The sequence below is a fragment of the Alligator sinensis genome, unplaced genomic scaffold (assembly GCF_000455745.1).
Source record: "Alligator sinensis unplaced genomic scaffold, ASM45574v1 scaffold827_1, whole genome shotgun sequence".
NCBI classification, from domain to species: Eukaryota; Metazoa; Chordata; order Crocodylia; family Alligatoridae; genus Alligator; species Alligator sinensis.
The window spans coordinates 374,209-394,177 of NW_005842726.1; the positions used below are offsets into that span (position 1 = coordinate 374,209).

The following is a 19,969-nucleotide window of genomic DNA, read 5'->3' on the forward strand; positions in this document are numbered from 1 at the left end:
CCCCCCGCCTTTTCTGCCTTCTCTATCCCGCCTGTACAGCCTATAGCCCCTAATGTTAACTGCCCAGTCATGGGATGAGTCCCACCATGTCTCTGTTAACCCTACGACATCTGGATTTGAACTAGCTATTCTGAGGGCGAGTTCCTCCTGTTTGTTCCCCATGCTACGAGCATTGGTGTACAGGCATTTAAGGCCTTGCAAGACTGTGTGCCCCCCCACCCCCTGATTAGCCAGACCATCAGGACCCCTGTTACTTACCTTTGCACCCCTTGCCCTGATGGCGTCTCCTCGTCTTCCTGCAGCCCCCTCCCCCGGCGAGTCTAGTTTAAAGCTCGCCGTACGAGATCAGCCAACCTGGAAGAGAAGATACGCTTGCCATTAGGGGAGAGATGAAGCCCATCCCGCCCCAGCAATCCCCCCTCCCGAAAGCATGGGTCGTTGTCAAGGAACCCAAGGCCTGCCCGGCGGCACCAGCTGCGTAAGCGCTGGTTGACCTCACCAATGCAGGCCCCATGCCTCTGTCCCCGCCCCCTCACCGGAAGGAGAGAGGAAAAAACCACCTGCGCCCCCGTCTCCTTCAGCCTGGTCCCCAGAGCCTCAAAGTCCCTCATAATACGGTCAGGGTTGCCTCTTGCCGCGTCGTTCGTACCCACATGGACGACAACCATGGGGTACCGGTCTGCAGGCTGGATGCAGACCGGTTGTTTTCTCTGAATAGTTTCTGTTAGGTTGATATATTAAAATATGAAATGGTATAAGGGGCATTCATGTTTGTTTATCAAAAATCTAAGTGTTTGACTTTAATTTTGTCAAAGAGATTTTCACATCCTTTTGGGGGAGTCAGCCACACATTGAGTAGATCCTTAATTTTCATGCTAGTGAGTGTGTTCTTAGAATTGTATTCAGAAGGCTTTTACAGATTCATTATTTCCCTCCTGTTTGTGAATATACAATTATATATAATGGAAGTATGTGGTTTGTGTTAAGGCAATGATGCTGTAAAAAGGCATATATAAGCACTTATAAAAGATTCAAAGGAAGAGAGATGTGTAACTTTTATTACACTTAAATTCTCAGTACTGTTAGTATAATTTCTAAGAATTTTAGTAAGGGCACTCCATCTTTGCTATCTCTGTTTATCTACCATAGGTCATTTGCTCTATATATCCACACAGCAGCATTTTTCTCCTTTTTTTTTAAACCAAAAAAGTTCAAGAAATTGTGGTTTAATCTTATAATGTTATCAAAGGTGATAGTCATTTTTTAATGCAGAACTACGCTATTTCATTACATATTTTAAAATTATTTTGTTACTGTTTTAAATGTGAAAATCTAGTGCTACTTTAAAAATGAACAAATATATAACTTAAATTAAAAAAAAAAAAGAACTAAATAGCATCCTTAGATATAATTCATAATTTATAAATCTGACTGTTGAATCTAGCTTTATCTACGTGAGGGTTATTACAAAAATAGCAACACAGTTACTTTAACCCATTTGTAACAAATGGTTTTGTTTGGTTCCACCATGTAGCTTTTCAGCCTCATAGTAGCAGTTGGACTGTTTGTGTTGGCAGTTATCCCATTTTGTCACAGTATTGGCAATAGTCCTGAAACATATGCACCAAAACCTTTACCAATAGCAGCGGTATAACACTTTCAGATGTGCTGCAGTTTTGGTGAAGGAGAACTGGGTTGATTGGCTTCAGTAAAAAGTTTTAACTATACTAAAAAATGCCAACCAGGTTATAAAGACTAATATGGTATATGTTAAAGGTGAGAGAAAGTTAGCCATGTTAGTGTGAAGTCGGTCAGAAGGCAGGGTAGATGGGTATCTTTGTAGATTAACTTAATGAGAGACCATATCTACCCGAGATGCCTACTGCACAGTAGCACATTACAAACCATGACACAATGCTACTGTGTAGTAATAACAAGTTACTGTGCAGTAAGCGTCACTAGGCAACTATGCTGGGATGTTACTGCGCAGTAACACCGGTTATGCAAGTACTAAATGACTGCTCAGTAACAACTGCGCAGTGGGCGGTTCATGTAGACGCACCCAGGGAGCGGGAGGCAGAGAGAGATGAACTGGGGTTCACAAAAGCTTGTTGTTTTTGTTATGTCTTATTTTAATATTATAAAAACTGTAGTCTGTCTGTACATAACACTTTATTTGCACTCTGATTGGCTGACGGAAACAACCAGTCAGAGTATGAATAGAGCTTTTGGACAGGAGGTGGTGGTGCAATGGAGCACCGCCATGATGATGGGGACACAGGGGAAGGCAGCAGAGCAGACGTTGGCGGGGAGGTGGGGAGGCCAGGCCCAGCCCCATGGCAGAGTCGGGGGAGGGGGGGAAAGGGAGCACCCGTCTGCTCCGTGGAGGAGGCAGTGGTGGCGTGAGGGGGAGGGAAGGGGGTTGGGGTTGCCACAGCAAGGGGGGTGGGGATGGATGAGGGGAGCAGGGGCGTCCCTGCCAGCCCCTCAGGTGGGGGGAGTGGCCCTGGCCCCAAAGTGCCAGGGGCAAGGGTGGGGGGAGTGAGTCTGGCCAAGGGCCTTTGTCTCCACCCCACCCCCTGGCAGGGGTCAGGGCCAGCAGAATGGGAGGAGGGCAGCCTGGCCCTGGCCTGGCCCCATCCCCGGAGCAGTGGCGGGGAGAGGGGGAGTGGGCCTGGCCGTGAAGGTGAGGGGGGCGGGGCTGGATGCAGACCTTCGTCCCCAGCCGCCCCCCCTCCCCCCCATCATTCTTGATGGGCAGTTAGCTAGTTTAGTCTATAAAGGTGCATCTTTACTCTGCCTTCTGACCTGTTAAAGGTGAAATAGCATGGGTTACTAATCAGATATTAGCAAAGTAGAGTGCAGATGCAAACAGCATTTAACCAACATTGTTGGTAATTAGTTAAAAAGTTTATTAAAAGCAGTAATGTGAACAGGACCTATGTGGGCTTGTTTGTTAAGGTCATTCCCTTCCTCTTCTGAGAATCCCCATTTGACTCCTTAAGTGTTTCCACTGATTTGCTGCTTTTAGTGGGAGTTGGATTGGGCTGGTCATGCACTGTACCTGTTAGCTGCTGAATAAGAGAACTGAAGCTCACAAGGCAGACAAAATTCTTGAGCTTCAAAAAAAAGTCTGTATTTGCAAACTTTTGGGGCCAAACACCCTTTGTCATGCAAAGGGGAAGTGAAAGATTGTAAAATTTCTCCCAGGTAGAAATTAAACTTAATATTGCACAGGAGAACTGAAAGATGATATGGTTCTCTTGGGGAAGAAAGTTCAGTTGTAAAAAAGCTGCTCTGCGAGTATGCAAATTAGGCTCAAACAAAGGATGGAGCAGGTTGTCTACCTCAGTTGTCCGATGGCATGCAGGTTACTGAATTTTGCTTCTTTCTTGTTAAGTTTCTCATGTTACACAGGAGAACTAAAAGAGGATGCTGTGGTTCTCCTGGGTGGTAAAGTTCATTTGTGAAAAGGCTGCTTTTGTGAGCATGCAGACTTCTTTACAATTGAACTTTCCTACCAAGGAGAACCATACCATCTTTAAGTTCTCCTGTGCAATATGAAGTTTCGTTTCTACCTGGGAGAAATTTTACAATCTCTGAATTCTCCTTTACCTGACAAAGGGTGTTTTGGGCCTGAAACATTGCAAATAAAGAGAAAAAAAAATGTTTGCAACTATCTGCTTGGTCTAATAAAAGATATCGTCTCTACCTCAAAAATGTTGTCTGCCTATGCCTTTAGACCAGGGACTGGCAAAGTTTGGCCCATGGGTGGGATCTGGTTGTCAGTGGACTCCATTTGCCAGCCACCTCTGCGCGTGGGTGGGGCTGGTCTCCATGGAGACCCCAGCTGCAGGTGCATGGGAAAGTTCAAGGCTGTGGTTGCCATGGAGACCAGCTGCAGCCACACTGGCAGGGCGGATGGCAGAGCAGGGCAGGGGGCTGCTCTGGAGCTGCCAGGAATTTAAGATGAGAGCAGCTTGCTCTGGAGTCAGGGCAGAGCCTCTATCTGTAGCCTGCATGCTCTGGGCAAGGCCATGCAAGCAAGGGATCACGGCTGTGCCCCTGCTTCAGACCATCGCAGCTGTCACTGCTACAAGGAACCAGGGCAGAGCTGTGATTCCCTGCTTGTGCACCCCTGCCCAGAGCATACAGGCTATAGATCATGGCTGTGCCCTGGCTTCAGAGCAAGCTGCCCCCATTGCAAGATCTCAGCAGCTACGGAGCAGCCCTCTGACCTGCTCTGCCGCGCACGTTGCCAGCGTGGCTGTGGCTGGTTTCCATGGAGACCGGCCCCAGCCATGCACAGGGGTGGCTGGGAAATAAAGTTGGCTGCTGGCCAAATCAGCCAGTTTGCCCACCCCTGCTTTAGACCAACACAGCTACAGCCAGCGTCCCTGAAGCATGGAAGATATTGTAATTGGCTGTTTTGAAATGAAAAATTCACAACTTAAGGAAGAAGTAACATTAAGCATCCTTTCTGCCATTGGACCTTGAGGTAAACAACTGGTTCAAGCCTTTGTTTGAACCTAATTTGCATACCCAGAGCAGCTTTTTCACAAATGAACTTTCCTACCCAGGAGAACCATACCTTCTTTTAGTTCTGCTCTGCAATAAATTTCTCCCAGGTAGAAACGAAATGTTACAATCTTTGAATTCTCCTCTGCCTGACAAACGATGTTTGGGCCCAAAAGCTTGCAAATAAAGAAAAATATTGCAACTATCTAGCTTGTCTAGTAAAAGATATCGCCTCTACCCCAAGAGTTGTCTTCCAATGCCTTTAGACCAACACGGCTACAACCAGTATCCTTGAAGCTCACAACAACTCTGATTCTCTTTTGCTTTTCTGGACTTTTGCCAGTGTAATGTTTTCTGATTTCATATTAAGTCATGTTCAGTACCTGCATATAAACTCTATTCCATAGACAAAATTAAACATTGCTATGTTGTAATTCTCTTTTCTAAGCTACATAATATCTTAAAAAAGAAAAGGAGCCCTTTTGACAAAGCATTACAATTTCAGATATTAGTTGACTTTCAACTTAAAACGCATGAAGATTAGCAGAGGTTTAACATTCTGATGAAGTGAGTCATCATTTTCAAGTCTTGCATTTTTATGCACTAAATGCATTTGCCATTATGCTGACATAATCACTTAAAAATTTCACGTAAAGGATTCGCCTGTTTGTTCAGGGTGTTCTCTTATTGTAAGGCAAGAGTGTTTGTGGTTGTATATCTAGGTAGAGAACAAGGGAGAAAAATAGTTTTCTTTTTACATTGTTTTGATGAATGTTAATTTGTGCAATCAAAACGTATTCATGTACTCAAATCTATGCATTTTAAATCAAATTATGCTAATAGGTATTCTACTTATGGGCATGTGTATAATCACATATTTAAAAAAAATTTATTTTATCATTTCAGATTTATTCCTTACTACATTATCAGACTCCAACAAAATTCAGTTTGAGATGTGGCTAAATAAGGTAAGGAGAAAAGTAAAGCCAACATACGACCTTAAAACAGACAGATTAAAGAAACATAAAGTGAAGAGGTCACCTGATGATGCAAGTTTAAAGAATAAAAGAGGTGACATTTAGGGTGTGCAATTGCACTGTTGTATTCAAACTGCTGAATATCACTGGAGGAGATGATTCACTCAGCATCAGATCCTATGCAGGTTTTTAGCATGACTGCCAATTAAACTAATCAGTCTGCCCTAATGCGCATGTTAACAGGGCTCCTGTGGTGGTGTCAGCTGTTGTAAGGGGTGACTGTCACTTAATTTGACAGCATGATGGTTTATGAAGAAAAAGCTGTTCAGAGGAGTATTTTTCTTCGTTGCCCGAAGCTTAGATATTTTTAGTTTGATTTAAAGATGGGTGAAAAAATTAGGATAAGAATAAAAGACTTGTATGGGTGATAGGTATAGAAAGCTCACTTTTCCCTTTAGATCATGTGTCTAAATTATCAATATTAATCTCTCAAGTAGATATTGTAATAGTCCAAAATACTGTTAAAAAAAAAAAAAAATGTAAGACCAAACTACAAGCATATAATCTCTCTCTTTTTTTAGTTCAAGCCATTTTTGACCATTTACTTTCAATTGGTCTGCATGTCAAAGAATGACTTCTTCCAAATGGGCTTTTAATAATTAATATAAAACATTATGGGGAAGCTTGAATAGACTTAAAATAAAATATAATTGTTGCTATAAAAATGTTCTTACTGTTGCTGGCTATACAAAGGTCTTAGAGGAATTCTGGGCAGTTGGGAGCATGGAAGCAAAAAGCTGTTCTGTTGGTAATCAACCTGGTCATAACCTGGTCATGATCCAGCATTGTAAATTGCTGTAAAGATGTCAGAACAACAAAATACTGAGGAATTTCATTAGAGTGGCTGTTATTGGAGTACATTTCTGAGCTAGAGAGGTTGCTTAACTTCCTTTGCAGTTTTACCTTTTTGTATTAATCATATTCAGATATGAATTGTTATAACCTTTAAAACAGCCAGTGAGGCTCAACTGATTTGTATCAAAGTGTTTTAAAATCATCTTGTTAGATCCTGAATTAAACAAGTAACAGGAGATGCTTTTTAAAGCTTTGAATTGGGCCACCTGTATAATTGGAACAGCCGCTGGATCAACAACTCTATTAAAATACATTGATTTGCAACCAAATGCAGCCTTACACTAAATCCTACAGTATTTTTTTCTTGCTAACCAAAATTAGCAAGATTGTTGCATGCATTTCTTGTAAGTCGTTATTTAGGCTAATAAATGTGTTCTCGGTTCCTTAATTTTTATCTTTTTATTATGGTAGAAAATGGTGAATGACACTTTTCTTATTTATTAGGGGGTTTATTTTATTGGGCACTTTTGTGTCTAGATGTACTTGAACAGAATGTGGAATCAACTTTAAAAAAAACAACTTTATTTTTGGTTGAAAAAAGTTATTTAAAGGAAAAATAGTTTAAAATGCTTAACAGGTTGTGATGAACTTAAGTATCAAATTTAATGAAGCAATGAATTATTTCTGATTTGTTATGGAACAGAATTTCAAATTTATTTAGTTGCTTAAAGATGCAGATGGGCAGCCACAGGATTTTTAGGTTAGATACACACATTCAAATAGTTTGGAGGAATTCTCCCAGGTTTGTTCTGGTAGAATTCTTACCTAGGGCCACATGTATAGACATTTGAATTCTGAGGCCCTGACAAGTGGAAAGCTTGCAGTGTTGACACTGCAGCCAGAGTGGGGTCCAGTTCACACATCTTGGCATGCTCTATAGGCTCCCTTAACCTGCCTGGCAACAGATGGGAGCCCTGATTGCCTGACCCAGGCTTACCATGGTCAGCCTGTGCTTCCTTACAGTACAATGGAGATTATGAAGGGGGGTGTTTTCCTCCCTGTTGGAGCAGCCCAATCCAGCAAGTGACACACTGTTTCCCTGGTAGGATGGGGCATGCTTGAGGACCAAGCTGTCTTCTGAGAGAAGCCATAGCATGTACAGATGTTTGCTGTCCCAGAAAAAACTCTTCCAGGAGTGATTTACTTCTGGTTATTCCCAAATTATTTTTCTCCTGGAGTGGCCATTTTTACTCTGGGGGAGAAAAAAGCCTGAATATCTATATACTCATGGTTTCTCCTGGGAGAGCAGCAACACTCCCAGGAGAAACTGAATGTCTCTACGAGGCCTTTAAAAATGCAAAAGCTGGTTAGATGCCTAACTCCCTTTGATTTTTATAGCATATTTATTGATTGTCTATGAATAGCTGAAAACAGTGGGAAACTATTTCTTGAAAAAATGTATTATTTTGATTTGGGCATTACGACCATAAAATCCTGTACTTGAATGATCAACAGGGATCCAGGTTTTTTATTTGCTGTGGAAAAATACGTATATTCTCTTTTAAAGAAGGGGAAAAAAAGCAGGAAACCACAAGTTTTTCCTTGCAAGCTGACAGTTCCAGTCTGCAAGGGGCTGGAGGGATCAGGAAGACGCCATTCAAGCAGGGGTTACCACATGCGTGTGTGCGTATGCACACATGCATGTAGCAACCAGGCAGCCTGATAGGGAGCAACTCCTCTAGGTAAGTATTGTAGGTGGGGAGCATAGGCAGTGGGAATGTGTCAGGGGAGCAGGGAGGGGGCACATGGCCCTCACTCAGATTTTCTGTGCCCACAGTGGACACAGGGCTGCAGCCTGGCTGGACTGGTATGGCCAGGGGCTGCCTCTGTGAGCCAGCAGACAGAAGGACCAGGACCTGGCACAAGAAGCAGGGCAGCAAGACTTGTTGCAGCTGCTGCTACCGCCAGGACCCCTGTGCCAGCTGTACCACCAGCAGTGTGAGGAGTAACAGATGAGGAGGATCTGTACTATCCTTAACCTCCTCCCACTGCCAGATGCTTGCATGTTGGGCTGTGGCTTTACCCTGGAGGGGAGGTGGGGTAGGTGGCATCATGAGTGGCCTGAGGGGAAAAGTGTCAGTGGCCGGGCCATGCCAGCCCAGTGTGCGAGTGGCTGAGAAAGGGAGGAGATGAGTTTAATGTTCCCTCACCCCATCCATTACTCCTTGCACTGCTGGTGGTGCAGTTGGCACATGGGGTCCAGGTGGTGGCAGCAGCGCATCTCACTGCCCTGCTATGCTCTCTGGTGCTGGGTCCTACCCTCTGGGCTACAGATTCGGCTCCTACCCGTGCCAGTCCAGTCAAGCTGAAGCCCCATGCCTGCTGTGGAGTAGAAATCCAGGGAGAAATGTGTCCCCTCCCCCCAACATATAGTCTATGACATTACTTCTGATTGAATACCCCTGCCCTGGCCTCCACTCCACACACAGGGGAGTTGGGAATGGGGGGCAGTGGGTCAGGAGCGAGGGGTATCGGGATGGACAGGGGTAGGGCACTGGCATATTGGGGCTGCTCATTGCCCCAAAGCAGCAGTGGGGACAGCCACAGCTGGACCCATTTCCTAGTGAGTGAAGGGGTCAGGGGGAGCTCTGATTTTTTTTCCATGATTAAAAAAAAAACCCAAATCAAATGCCAAAATATGTAGGTGTCTTGAATTTATTTTATTATATCTATCTAGCTAGCTATCTATAGATAGATATCTATGTCAGTTGAACACAATGTTTTATTGATATATTTACAACTCTAAAGTCATCTGAAAGTCCCTCAGTGCCTCAATCATTATAATAAAATAAATGCTAAATGCCTGTATACTTTGGCGTTTGATTTTGGGTTTTTTTATCACAGAAAAATCAGAGCTCCCTCTGACCCCTTCACTCACTAGGAAGTGGGTCCAGCTGTAGCTGTCCCCACTGCTGCTTTGGGGTGATGAGCAGCTCCAGTAAGCTGAGATAGATATAGATATTTTCATCATTGAAACCCCCAAAATCTGTATTTTCCATCAGAGAATTTGGGATTTTTAAACAGAGAAAGCCAGGATCCCTGGTGATCAAATTCTTTGATAGCATAGACCTCATATTATGGACTGTCTCCCTGGGCTCTCCTTCTAAGTTAGGTGGAAAGGCCTGCTGTAAGGCTGCACTTATTTTACCAGGGTCCATACGAATCCAAAAATAGCTTCAGTACCAGCCATAACTCTGGCCCTCACACTTCAGCCAGCAGTTGGAACAGTTCCCTGTACAGCTGCTGCAGCAGATCTAAGCAGACAAGGAAGACTTCCTAACTACATCTGCAGCCATGTGACTATCCACAACTGCATCCTTGTTTGTTAACAATTTTTTCCCCTTATGTAGAATAAGGAATATATTTGATAGATATAAAAACACACACAGATATTTGATAGATATAAAAATAAGGGATTTTTTTCTTGAAACTTTGACTACATATCAATGCATTAAAAAAACTGTAATAGTTACTTGATTTCCAAGAGAGATTTATGTTTCTGCACACTAGATTCTGTTTTGTGTAATACATTCATTTTTGTTTGAAAGAACACTATGGTTTTCCTGGTAAGATTCAGTCAAGCAAGGCATTGGTTCTCAATTTTATTCATACAGTAGCCACTTCTGATTCATTTGTGAACTTGAATAATTTACAGACTGCAAAACTTTGAACAAGAAATAGGCTGTATTTAAGTTACAAATGCAGAAATGAAATCCTGTCCCAACCTGACCAAACGAACATCCATTGTGGATGACTCAAGAAGACTAAAACACACTATCTATGTTAAATAATACATTCTGTAGTGCAACAAATGGTTGTTTGGCATTAAGATCATTCAGAAATGGGAATATTTCTCATATTTAATATATAATTAAAGCTGATAACTAAGGTTTTTATTAAAATCTTTGCCATAAGTAAACTAGTTACTCTTCCTCAACCTTGGGAAAACTTGAGAGTAAGAGGATATTTGCAGTTAAATTTATTATATATATTAAAGTATCTTTTAATGAGTACAAACCATGCAAGTTTGCGTGTCAAGTACCTTGCACGGGGCTGGCAGCAGCAACGAGGAGACCCCAGCGCAGATCTCTGTTCCCTGGGGAGCTGAGTTGCACGGCAGGAACCAGCAGGCTTGCTCGCCGCTCTGCACTGCTTCCCTGCCCCGCAACCCAGTGTGACAGGGATCAGAGATCCACACCGGCATCTCCTCACCTGCATGTGCCACCCACGGCCCCATCCTGCTCCCTGCTGGGGCCCCAAGCCCCGCCCAGCTGGGTAGGGCTGTGCGAAGCTTGCCTTACAGCCCATTTGAAACAGATTCAGCCGAAACGAAACAGGACCACGATCTGAAACACTGAAATGAATCGCTGTCCTCCAAAACAGCCAAATCCAAAACCGAATCAAAACACAGCTGTTTCACACAGCCCTAATAGATGCCACCTCCCAAGAAAATTAATACCAGTTATTAAAAAGCACGTAGTTCGTAAATTCTGTGGGTAATAAATGTAAATAGAAATGGCTTTTTATGGCCTTCTTAAAATTTTAAATAAAATATTTAAAATCATACAAAAGTCATGCCTTCAATCCAGAACATGTGAACCTGTCAGCAGCAGCTTAAGAGGCAGTGAGTGTCACCAGAAAATACTAGGGGACCTGACAGTACCTGCAGGAAAAGAAGAACCGTGTCTTAGGTGTAGAAAGCCAACTTGAGAGGTTGACTGGGGAGGGAGCACAGGAAAAAAGCTGTTAAGAGGTCTGAAGAGTGCACAGAATTATGTTTATATGAAACATTTGTTATAGAATGATGAGTTTCATGTACTTGTACGTTGCTGAAATGCTAACTCTAGCTGTAGGAAATGGAGTGGCATGCTAGAGAAGAAAGTGCATGACAATGGATTTTACATTAACTACAATAGTTTAGTTTCTTTGCCATTTATAACATGCACTTACTTGCATAATCTGAGGCCTAATTGCAGGTTTTTTAGTGACCACATCAGTAAAAAATAATTTTAGAGTTTTGCTGTTTGACATAAGTAATCTCTAAAATTAAAATTTGCATATGTAATAGAAGCATTGGTCAACATGGAAAGACTATAAACTTATCTGCAGAGTTGTAATTACCTCTGCTGAACAGGTGCTTGTCAGAAATACAGAAAAATTGAATGTTAGAATACTGTATAAAATTATGGTTTAAACATGAAATACCGCTCAGGAAGGATGTTGTTCTAAGAAAATTAAAAACCATATGGCAGTTTACTAAGTTACCTTTATTTTATTTATAAACAAAAGAAAAATACAAAGAAAAGTTAACCACACAAATGCGCAAATAAGTGGTAATACAGTCTGGAAACAGTTTATGACAGCACTCTGAGTTAATGGATAAGCACTCGTGTTCAGAATTCTCAGTGATCTGATTGAAGTGTTTGGGCCTCTAGTCTGTTTAGTTGGTTAAACAAACTTGCCTTTTAAACACTTGCTCAGCATCTGAGGCCTGTGGTATAGCTAGTTTCTCCACTTTGTTTCAGTATGATGGGAAAGATATTTGCCGTTCCACAGGATCATGTTTCATATAATGTATCATAATTTCATGTGATGCATGGGAATGAAACAAGCCCCCTGGTTGGTGGTATAATATAATAAGAATATTCTGAAAGGTAACTTCTGCCTTACTAAAGCAGCTTCATTAAACTAGAAGCTTCACCTTGGTATATAAGAGTTTACCAGTAAAATAATTCTTTTCCTACAAGCAACTCCAAATATGTGGTCTCTTATTCATGAATTAAGTCTGATTTCATTGAGTGTGTGTGTGTGCGCACAACTGTTTAGAAGGCCCAGAGTGTCTAAATAATAGCGTTGCTCTGTTTAAAGTTGTATTTTATCAACTACTTCTCTATTTTTTTTTAAGTCGCTTCTTATCTCCAGTTCACAATGTAAACTTTCATTGACTTATTTATACTCCATTAATGTAGCTTTTCATAGTGTATGTTTATTATATTTGACAGGATGGGAATTTCTCCGAAGTCACTAAAACAAAGAAAAAACCTGAAGATATGATGATTATTGGACAATCGGTGTTTGCAGATTTTGGTGAGGATCCTTGCTCTTCTTAAGCTACTTGATACTTACTTAGGTATTTAAGGTACTGCAATCAAACTAGTGTTGTGTGTGCAGTACAAGTTCCTTTTTGAAAGTGACTGTCTTGCACCTGAATTTTATATATTCTTGCACCAGTGCAACCCACAGCCCTGGCTACTCAAAAGCTTTAAAGATAAGCATGTGTGGGTGGTGGACAAGTAGATGTGCAAACATGCATAAGTGCCCAGAATTGAAGCCTAAATCCCTGTTAGGGTGACTTTCTAAAACAATATTTTCTAGTGAATTTTAATTTGGATGCATTTACTGTTGTTGTGTTTTTTGTTTTTTTAATTTAAAGTTAGGGGCTATTTTATGAACTAATAAGGTGCTTTTGTTTTCCCATCCTCTGATTCTGAATAACTGCCTAGAGTTGACTGTTGGGGAAGCATGGACTAGAAGCTACTAAAAAGGTGGAGGCTGGGAGGGTGGCTCAAAACAATTTGGATTTGGCCATGGCTTATCTATATAAATAATGTATTTCTCTATTGGATGTCTGGCCAGATATTTGTAAGTTTTTTTTCCTTCAGGCATTTGGATGAAGTAGTAACATTTTGAGAGATGTTCAGCATCTGGCACTCCCCTGAATGCCTAATTTAAACTCTGGTCCTTAAATAGTAAAACAGCAACTAGAATTATAGGTTGTTAGATGAAGAATTAATCAACAGAATGATAAGCCAGCTTTAGAATGCAGGAAGCTGATAAGAATGCTGATCGTTCTTGAAAATTTATTCATTCATTTATACGTATAAATGGTCTCAGCCTATTATAAGACTGAAGGCCATGTATTCATTCATTCATGCATTGTTTATGCATATTAATAAGCTTAATATTTTACGTTTTTAACTTCCAACTGTATTTAATGATAGTACCAAGTAATTTACATACTTTAACAATAGTTTGTTGCTCTTCAAAACTTTTGATTTACCTTTTTGTTGAACTTCTCATGATTTTCTTCAGAGAGAGGTTGCTTTTATACTTTATGCTGTTCTGTTTGAAATCCTTTCTCTCTCTCTCTCTCATTTTTTGAGTGTTCTCTTAAAACTTCTTTTTATTTTGTAATCAAAGCTGAAAAATTAGATATTATCTGTGAAGAACATTATATAAAAGAGAATCCGTTTCCTCTTTTTTTTTTTTTTAGTTTCTGTCTTCTTGACTTTTGAATGAAATTACAGTGAAATCTCACATGAACTGCTCCTGACCAGATCTACTCTATCTTTTACCCCCTTCTTACTTTTTTTCTTAACCTCTTAATTGCTTTTATCACTATCCCTGCCTTTTCATTCTGTCTCCCTTTGTACTTTCACTTACATTTGTTTTTTTCAGTGCTACTTTGGCAATTTTTCATTACCCCTCATGGTGAGGTTCCTGTAGAATTCAAGGTCTTGATCTTTCATGTGTCTGAGTGACTTATTTCCAACCGTACCAGTTTAACTCTTGGGGGTTTTTTTGTGTGCTAATGGCTTAAAAATCCTCTTGTCCACTTCTGAGTAGGTTTCTCTATAGCACAGGTGTCCAACCTTTTTTAACGTGGGGCCAGATCATGAACTTTTTATCACCCAGTGGGTCAGCAAGCCATATTCAAAGGCCTCATGGGAAGCGGTATCACATCAGGAAGTGATGTCACATGACCTTTGACACCAATGAAGTTGCAGGAAGTGACAATGAAATGGGCCTGGAAATGTGGTTTAAAATCCAAAATAAAAACAATAAAAAAGCAGCAATGAAATAATACCAAACACTTGACTAAAATAAACACTGTCGCATAATGCAAGTTGACAGATCAAATGTGGAAAAGATATCAGCCAGAGTGGAAACTAATCAAAGGTGGAGAGGGATGTGTCCCAGCGGGAGCCACCTGCGCGATGCTTTGCAGCCTCTGCCGCTCACTGCCTTGCTAGGAGCAGGTGGGAGAGGAGGGAGGAGAGAGCGGGGGCTCCTCAGTGCATCTGAGAGGCTGCGATAGAGACTTGCGGCTCAGCTGGGCACAGAGCGGGGTGGGGAGAGCTGTTGCCACGCGCGGGAGCCTCAGTCCAGGCTCCTCCTTGTCCTCCTGGCCACAGCCTCCCTGAGATGTGCAAGAAAGGCGCCCTCCACTCCACCGCTGCCCACCTTGCTGCCCTGGTGGCCGCATGTGCCTGCGCCGCCTCCCGTCCCCAGCAGCATATGAGAGGCGGCCCCTTCGGGGCTCGGGGCCTCACACGTTGGTGGCTGGGCCCAGAGAGCCGCAGCACCCAGGGGGAGACTGGCCGGGGGAGCAAGTGTCACCTTGCTGTGGGGCAGGGCAGCGGGGCTGGCTTGAAACAGGTGGGGTAGGGTGGAGGGGGGGGGGGGTGGCCGCTGCTGGGCTTCCCACGCGGGGCCACTCCGGCAGCGCAGGGCGTGGGCACGGGCTCATGGCGGGGCAGGGAGGCGGGGGCAGGAGCACGGGCGCTCCTAGATGCACATCCTCCCTGCCAGCGATCAGCATGACCTGGGCCCGCAAGTGGAGCCGCTTCTCTGCCACCTGGCGGCAAAGTTCTTACATGAAGGCTCCATCCAGCACCTGCCCCGAGCCCACAGCACTGGCTGCGGCCACCTGGGCGGGCACCGGCTCCTTGGGGCTGGCGGGTGGGGCCACTCAGCAGCTGCAGCCAGCGCCACCCCCGGCTGGGGGGGGCGGTCCAGCCCCGCGAGGGAACCGGCCGGGCTGCACCGTGCTAATTGCATATGGGAACCTTGTCCCTTCCCTAGCCCTTCAGGAGCCATTAGGAAGCTGCTGAGGGGCTGGGGGGGGACAAGGGGAGGGAATGAAAGTAAACAGTGTTTACTTTCATTTCCCATCGCAGCACTGCGGGCCACAGAAAATGCTTTGGTGGCCCGTGGGTCGTATGTTGGACAAGCCTGCTTTATAGCAATGGTGCTTAGACCTGTGAAGGTATGTCATCTGCCCCATGCGGCTCCCAGCTGGTCTGGAAATTTGGCACTGGGGGAGTGGTAGCAGTAGTAATTGCTCCTAGAGCCATGGCAGTTAACCCTGCCATCATTCCCCTGTGGGGAGCCTGTGCAGCAGATCGTGCTGGTCCTTGGTTGCTCCACAGCCAGATCTAGCACACAAGGGTCTACATGCACCACACAGGGTGTGCACGCATTGATTTTTTGCATGCTGACTTCATGCAGAATCTGCCCTGTGGACTGACCCCAAAGGGCATCACTCATCTGGCCTGTGGGGCCACAGAGGTTGAACAGTACTGCTGTATAGAGATGTGCACCTCAGCCTGCCTCTTGATATTGCTTTCTTAAGGACTTGCCAACAGTTCAGGATTTTTATGATGAATATTTAATTTAATGTTTATCTTCCTGCACTCTTTACTCTACCCAACTTACTAATTTTGTTGATAATGTATTATCATCTGTCAAAGCTAATATCTAAGAGTCCTCTTCAGTGTTTCTTTCTAATTCTCCCCTAACACACAAGTTGCATCCAGACCTTGCCAGTTTTATCCACATCATAGAGAAAACTTAGACCTGGATATCTCAATTACCAAAGTAATCTCCACTCCAGGCTTAGTTGCATCATAACACCCTCCCCACCCTCATTCTATAAAGAATATGGCTGTCACAATAATTTGTTGGACTATCAATCTGACTGTTTCATACCATCTTTGAAGTCTCAGCTCATCTCTGACCTTCCTTTTTCTTCAAAGCTCTTTGACTTTTCCTTATCTAGATTTTGTACAGGGTTTCCTGCTCTGTGTCTACATCCACTTTTTATCACTCACCATGTCTCATTTAACTGCTTCTACTAACTAGTCTGTGCATTTTGTCATGCTGCTCTCAATATATACACTGCACTGTTCATCTGACCACACATGCTTTTATTTCAAGACCCTCTTAATAGCCAGTTTTTCTTCCAGTACTTGGAAGAAGTGAATTCATGAAGTAGATAATCCAAGTCTCTCAGCTTCAGATGTTCCAGGGAATCCAGGGTATTATGTGTGCTTGGTGTTTTACAAGGTCACCTCTTTCCAGCGGGGACAGTTAGGCCCTTGGCAGACATTAAAGTAATCACGTGATGGGATCTGATCTGTGATCCCAATAACTTCATGTCCTGCTGGGCAGAGGTGTTTAAACTTCCCAGTGCAGGGAGCTCCTTGGCTCTACCCACCTTTTTTTTTTTTTTTTTACTCCACGCAGCCAGCAGCCCCAGCTAAACTGTTGGGTATAGGGCTTTAAATTCCTTTGTGCCAGTGGGCTGGGGTGGGAACAGCCTCAGGCCTAGTTGGAGACCTATGGCTACCTTGGGGGGCTGGTGCCAACAATCAGCTGATTGTCAGCACCAGGCTGACTGGAGACTAGAGGGTGATTCTGACAATCAACTGATTGTTGGCATAAAGCCCCAGATAGACCTGGTAAGTTCACCTGCCACACACTCAGTTTAAGGTGCCATACAAACCAGCCACAAAGATGTTTTCATCTTTGTAGCTAGCTTGCTATTTTATGCTGCCTTAAATTGGGTGACACTTTGGCACCATTGCAGTTTATGGCTTGATTTAATGTATTAAATGTAATTTGTACAGGGGACCTTAGCAGTAAACAAGCAGAAATAATATGTTCCTTGTCATTTTTTCCTTGCCACTTTTAAGAGCATTGCTGTTATTAACGTGCAGATGTTCCCTTTAAAGTATTGCATTCAGGAGACATTATTGTAATAATAGTTTATAAACTATTAATATGCATGAGAAACTATGAGTAATGTAAATTAAGTTATTTTTCTACAGATTGACAGAACATGTTAATATTTTTACGTTTTGAATGGTCTGTTTTGGAAAGATTCAAAACAATGTAAAGAGAATTTTATATGGAAGTTATCAGCAGATATTAGCAGCATATAGCCTAGATTTGTCTATAAAATGGTTTTCAACCAACTGCAAATTTATTAATCTTTGTCTGTATTTTAATGGTTAAAAGGAAATTAGTTTTTTTATTCAGAATGTTACTTCATGTATTCTTCATTAAAATGTAACCTGATATAACCATGAGTCAGTCCTGAAATCTAAGATGTTGCATATGCTGAATATTTTGATTGAAATATTTTAACTAATCATCCCATTATAGATATGAGTGTTCATATTCAACTGTTTGTTTATAATGTTTATTTCAGCACATAATTGTTTTTGACCATGCTTAAAAGTTCTTTGTTTTATACTCATATATGCTATAAATTCAGGGTTATCAGTTTTTAATCAATCGTTCAGGTAATGTAACATTAATTTCAGAGGAAAAATGTCTTTGGAAACTAAGATAAAAGGCTGAGTTGCACAGAAGTAACTAGAAGTTTTATGAACCTAATCATGCAAACCATTAATGAATTTGGTGGTTCTATTCATTATAGCACACATGCTTATTAGTAACTTGCAAGATTTGGATTTGGATTTAGACACTGTTACATGGATGCTCTAGTATGTGGTACAGCATTTTTTTATCTTAAATAGGCTGGTATTCCTCAGAAAGTAAGAGAAGAGCCAATAACAGAGAAGCTAGTTGATCCCCTTGTTTTATGCTACTACCTAAAAAATCCCTCAGATTTCCAGCCCAGCTTCTGTTTGACCTTTAGTTAAAGATCATCTCTCCTGGGTGATTAACTTATACTGCTCCCGGGTGTAGCTGCTATGGGCTGGGATTCGTTTTATATAATATAATAGAGCAAAATAGAAGTTCAATTACTCCAGGTTATACTAGGAAGACTAGTTTCTGGTATTAAAAGTTAAAATTTTAATTACCATATAAGTAATTTACAAACAGACGTTTACAAGATCTATGCGATTTGAAATGGAGAACTGACCGCTACAGTTAGAACAACATCAAAATATTCTAAAATGCATTTGTCCACATTTTCTAAGTTCAGCATTCTTCTAATGGATAAGAGTGTAAATGATTCTGAAAAGCAGATGTTTTGAATAACTATGAATATTAATAGAAAGTATGTGTCGAGTATTATATCTCTTTTAAGATATAAATTAAAAGAGCAATCTGAAATCAGATTTCTTTTTGTATGCCCTGACTAACATGATCAAAGGGTATATTAGGTATTCAATTTCAGGGGCTTTTTACTTTAGAACCTCTGGGAGAAGACAAATAGAGCCATCAAAATATACCATGTTTCTTCATATACAAAATGCAGCATTTTCCCAAAAAAACAATGGCTGGAAATTAGTGTACATTATATGTGAGAAATATAGCAAGAACAGTTTCTGATGGTTATTTATGGGCAGCTGTGAAAGTAAGAGCTACATGCAGCTCACAGGGAGCAAAACGATGAATAGGCTCTCCCCTGTAGATACTACAAAAACCCTTCCTAAGAGGAAGAGCACACACCAACTGCTGAAACTTCCTTAGCCTGATGAAGGGTTTTTGAACCCGAAAGCTTGCTTAATAACTATTCTCCAACCATTTGGGTTGGTCTAATAAAAGATATCAAATTCACCCAAGGAACCTTGTCTGCCTATGTCCTTAGGCCAACACGGCTACAACCTACACCCCTGCATCTTACTTAAGTGCACAGTTAAATTAGGTATTATGAGATAAATATCATATTCACATTACAAGGATTTTTCGCCAATCAGCAGGGGAGGAAGAAGCCTCTTGTCTTACTGTCTCATACAGGGAAACCTCATTAAATACACTGCCTATCATTAAGCTACTGCTGAAAGCAGCACATGCTCAATAATGGAAACCAACTATAACATTAATTTAAATGCAGCCAGCACTGAGCATGACTATAAAACACATGACCCACATGGGGTTAACGTACAGATAGGAACCTGCCACAAAAATAGGCTAGTGCATCCCATCTGAATAAAAAGGTATGCTAGTGCTCATTGCATACAGTCCCCCTCAGTGCTGACAGCTTTTTAAAGGCATGGTGAGCCACAACATTGAATTTATTTTGATTACCTTTTCACTCCCACACTTAAACTGCACCTTTCTTTCACATTTCCATTCATTCCTGTTTCTCTGTCAGTCTTGAATGTCTAGCAAACCTCACCAAACAATGCCCCAAACAGTTTGCCCTCTGTCACCTTTTGTCTTTGGACTAATATCATGTATAGTTTGTATTTTATGCACGTATATAGAAAACTGCTGCTTACAAGTGTGCTTATGGAGTACCTGTGCGAAAACTCGCAGCAGTTTCCAAAAAGGTAAATTGTATAATTTCTGGGAGAACTAAGTCTATGAGTACCTATAGCCTGTAGAAATGAGGGGCAAAATTTGCATATATACTCAGGAAAATCAGGGTCTGCCAGGGAGGGGAGGGACAGAGGGCAAAGGGGCCACCTGATTTCCTGCCCCCACTCCTTCCCCCGATGCGTTTCCCCTGCTGTAGCAGTGGAGTGGAAAGGGGACAAATTAAAGGCATCATTGCCCAGCCACTGGCAGGAATATTT

The 19,969-nt window shown here is 42.1% G+C and overlaps 1 protein-coding gene across 2 annotated transcripts in view; it reads left to right on the top strand.

The window, feature by feature from the left end:
* The window catches only part of ITFG1 (integrin alpha FG-GAP repeat containing 1), a 219,301-nt gene that overhangs the window by 50,191 nt on the left and 149,141 nt on the right, over positions 1-19,969 (top strand). For both annotated transcript variants that reach the window (XM_006034335.3, XM_025216323.1), the window contains exons 7-8: positions 5,425-5,486; positions 12,413-12,497. In XM_006034335.3, the coding sequence (XP_006034397.1) occupies positions 5,425-5,486; positions 12,413-12,497 (147 nt within the window). The remainder of the gene's footprint in view (positions 1-5,424; positions 5,487-12,412; positions 12,498-19,969) is intronic.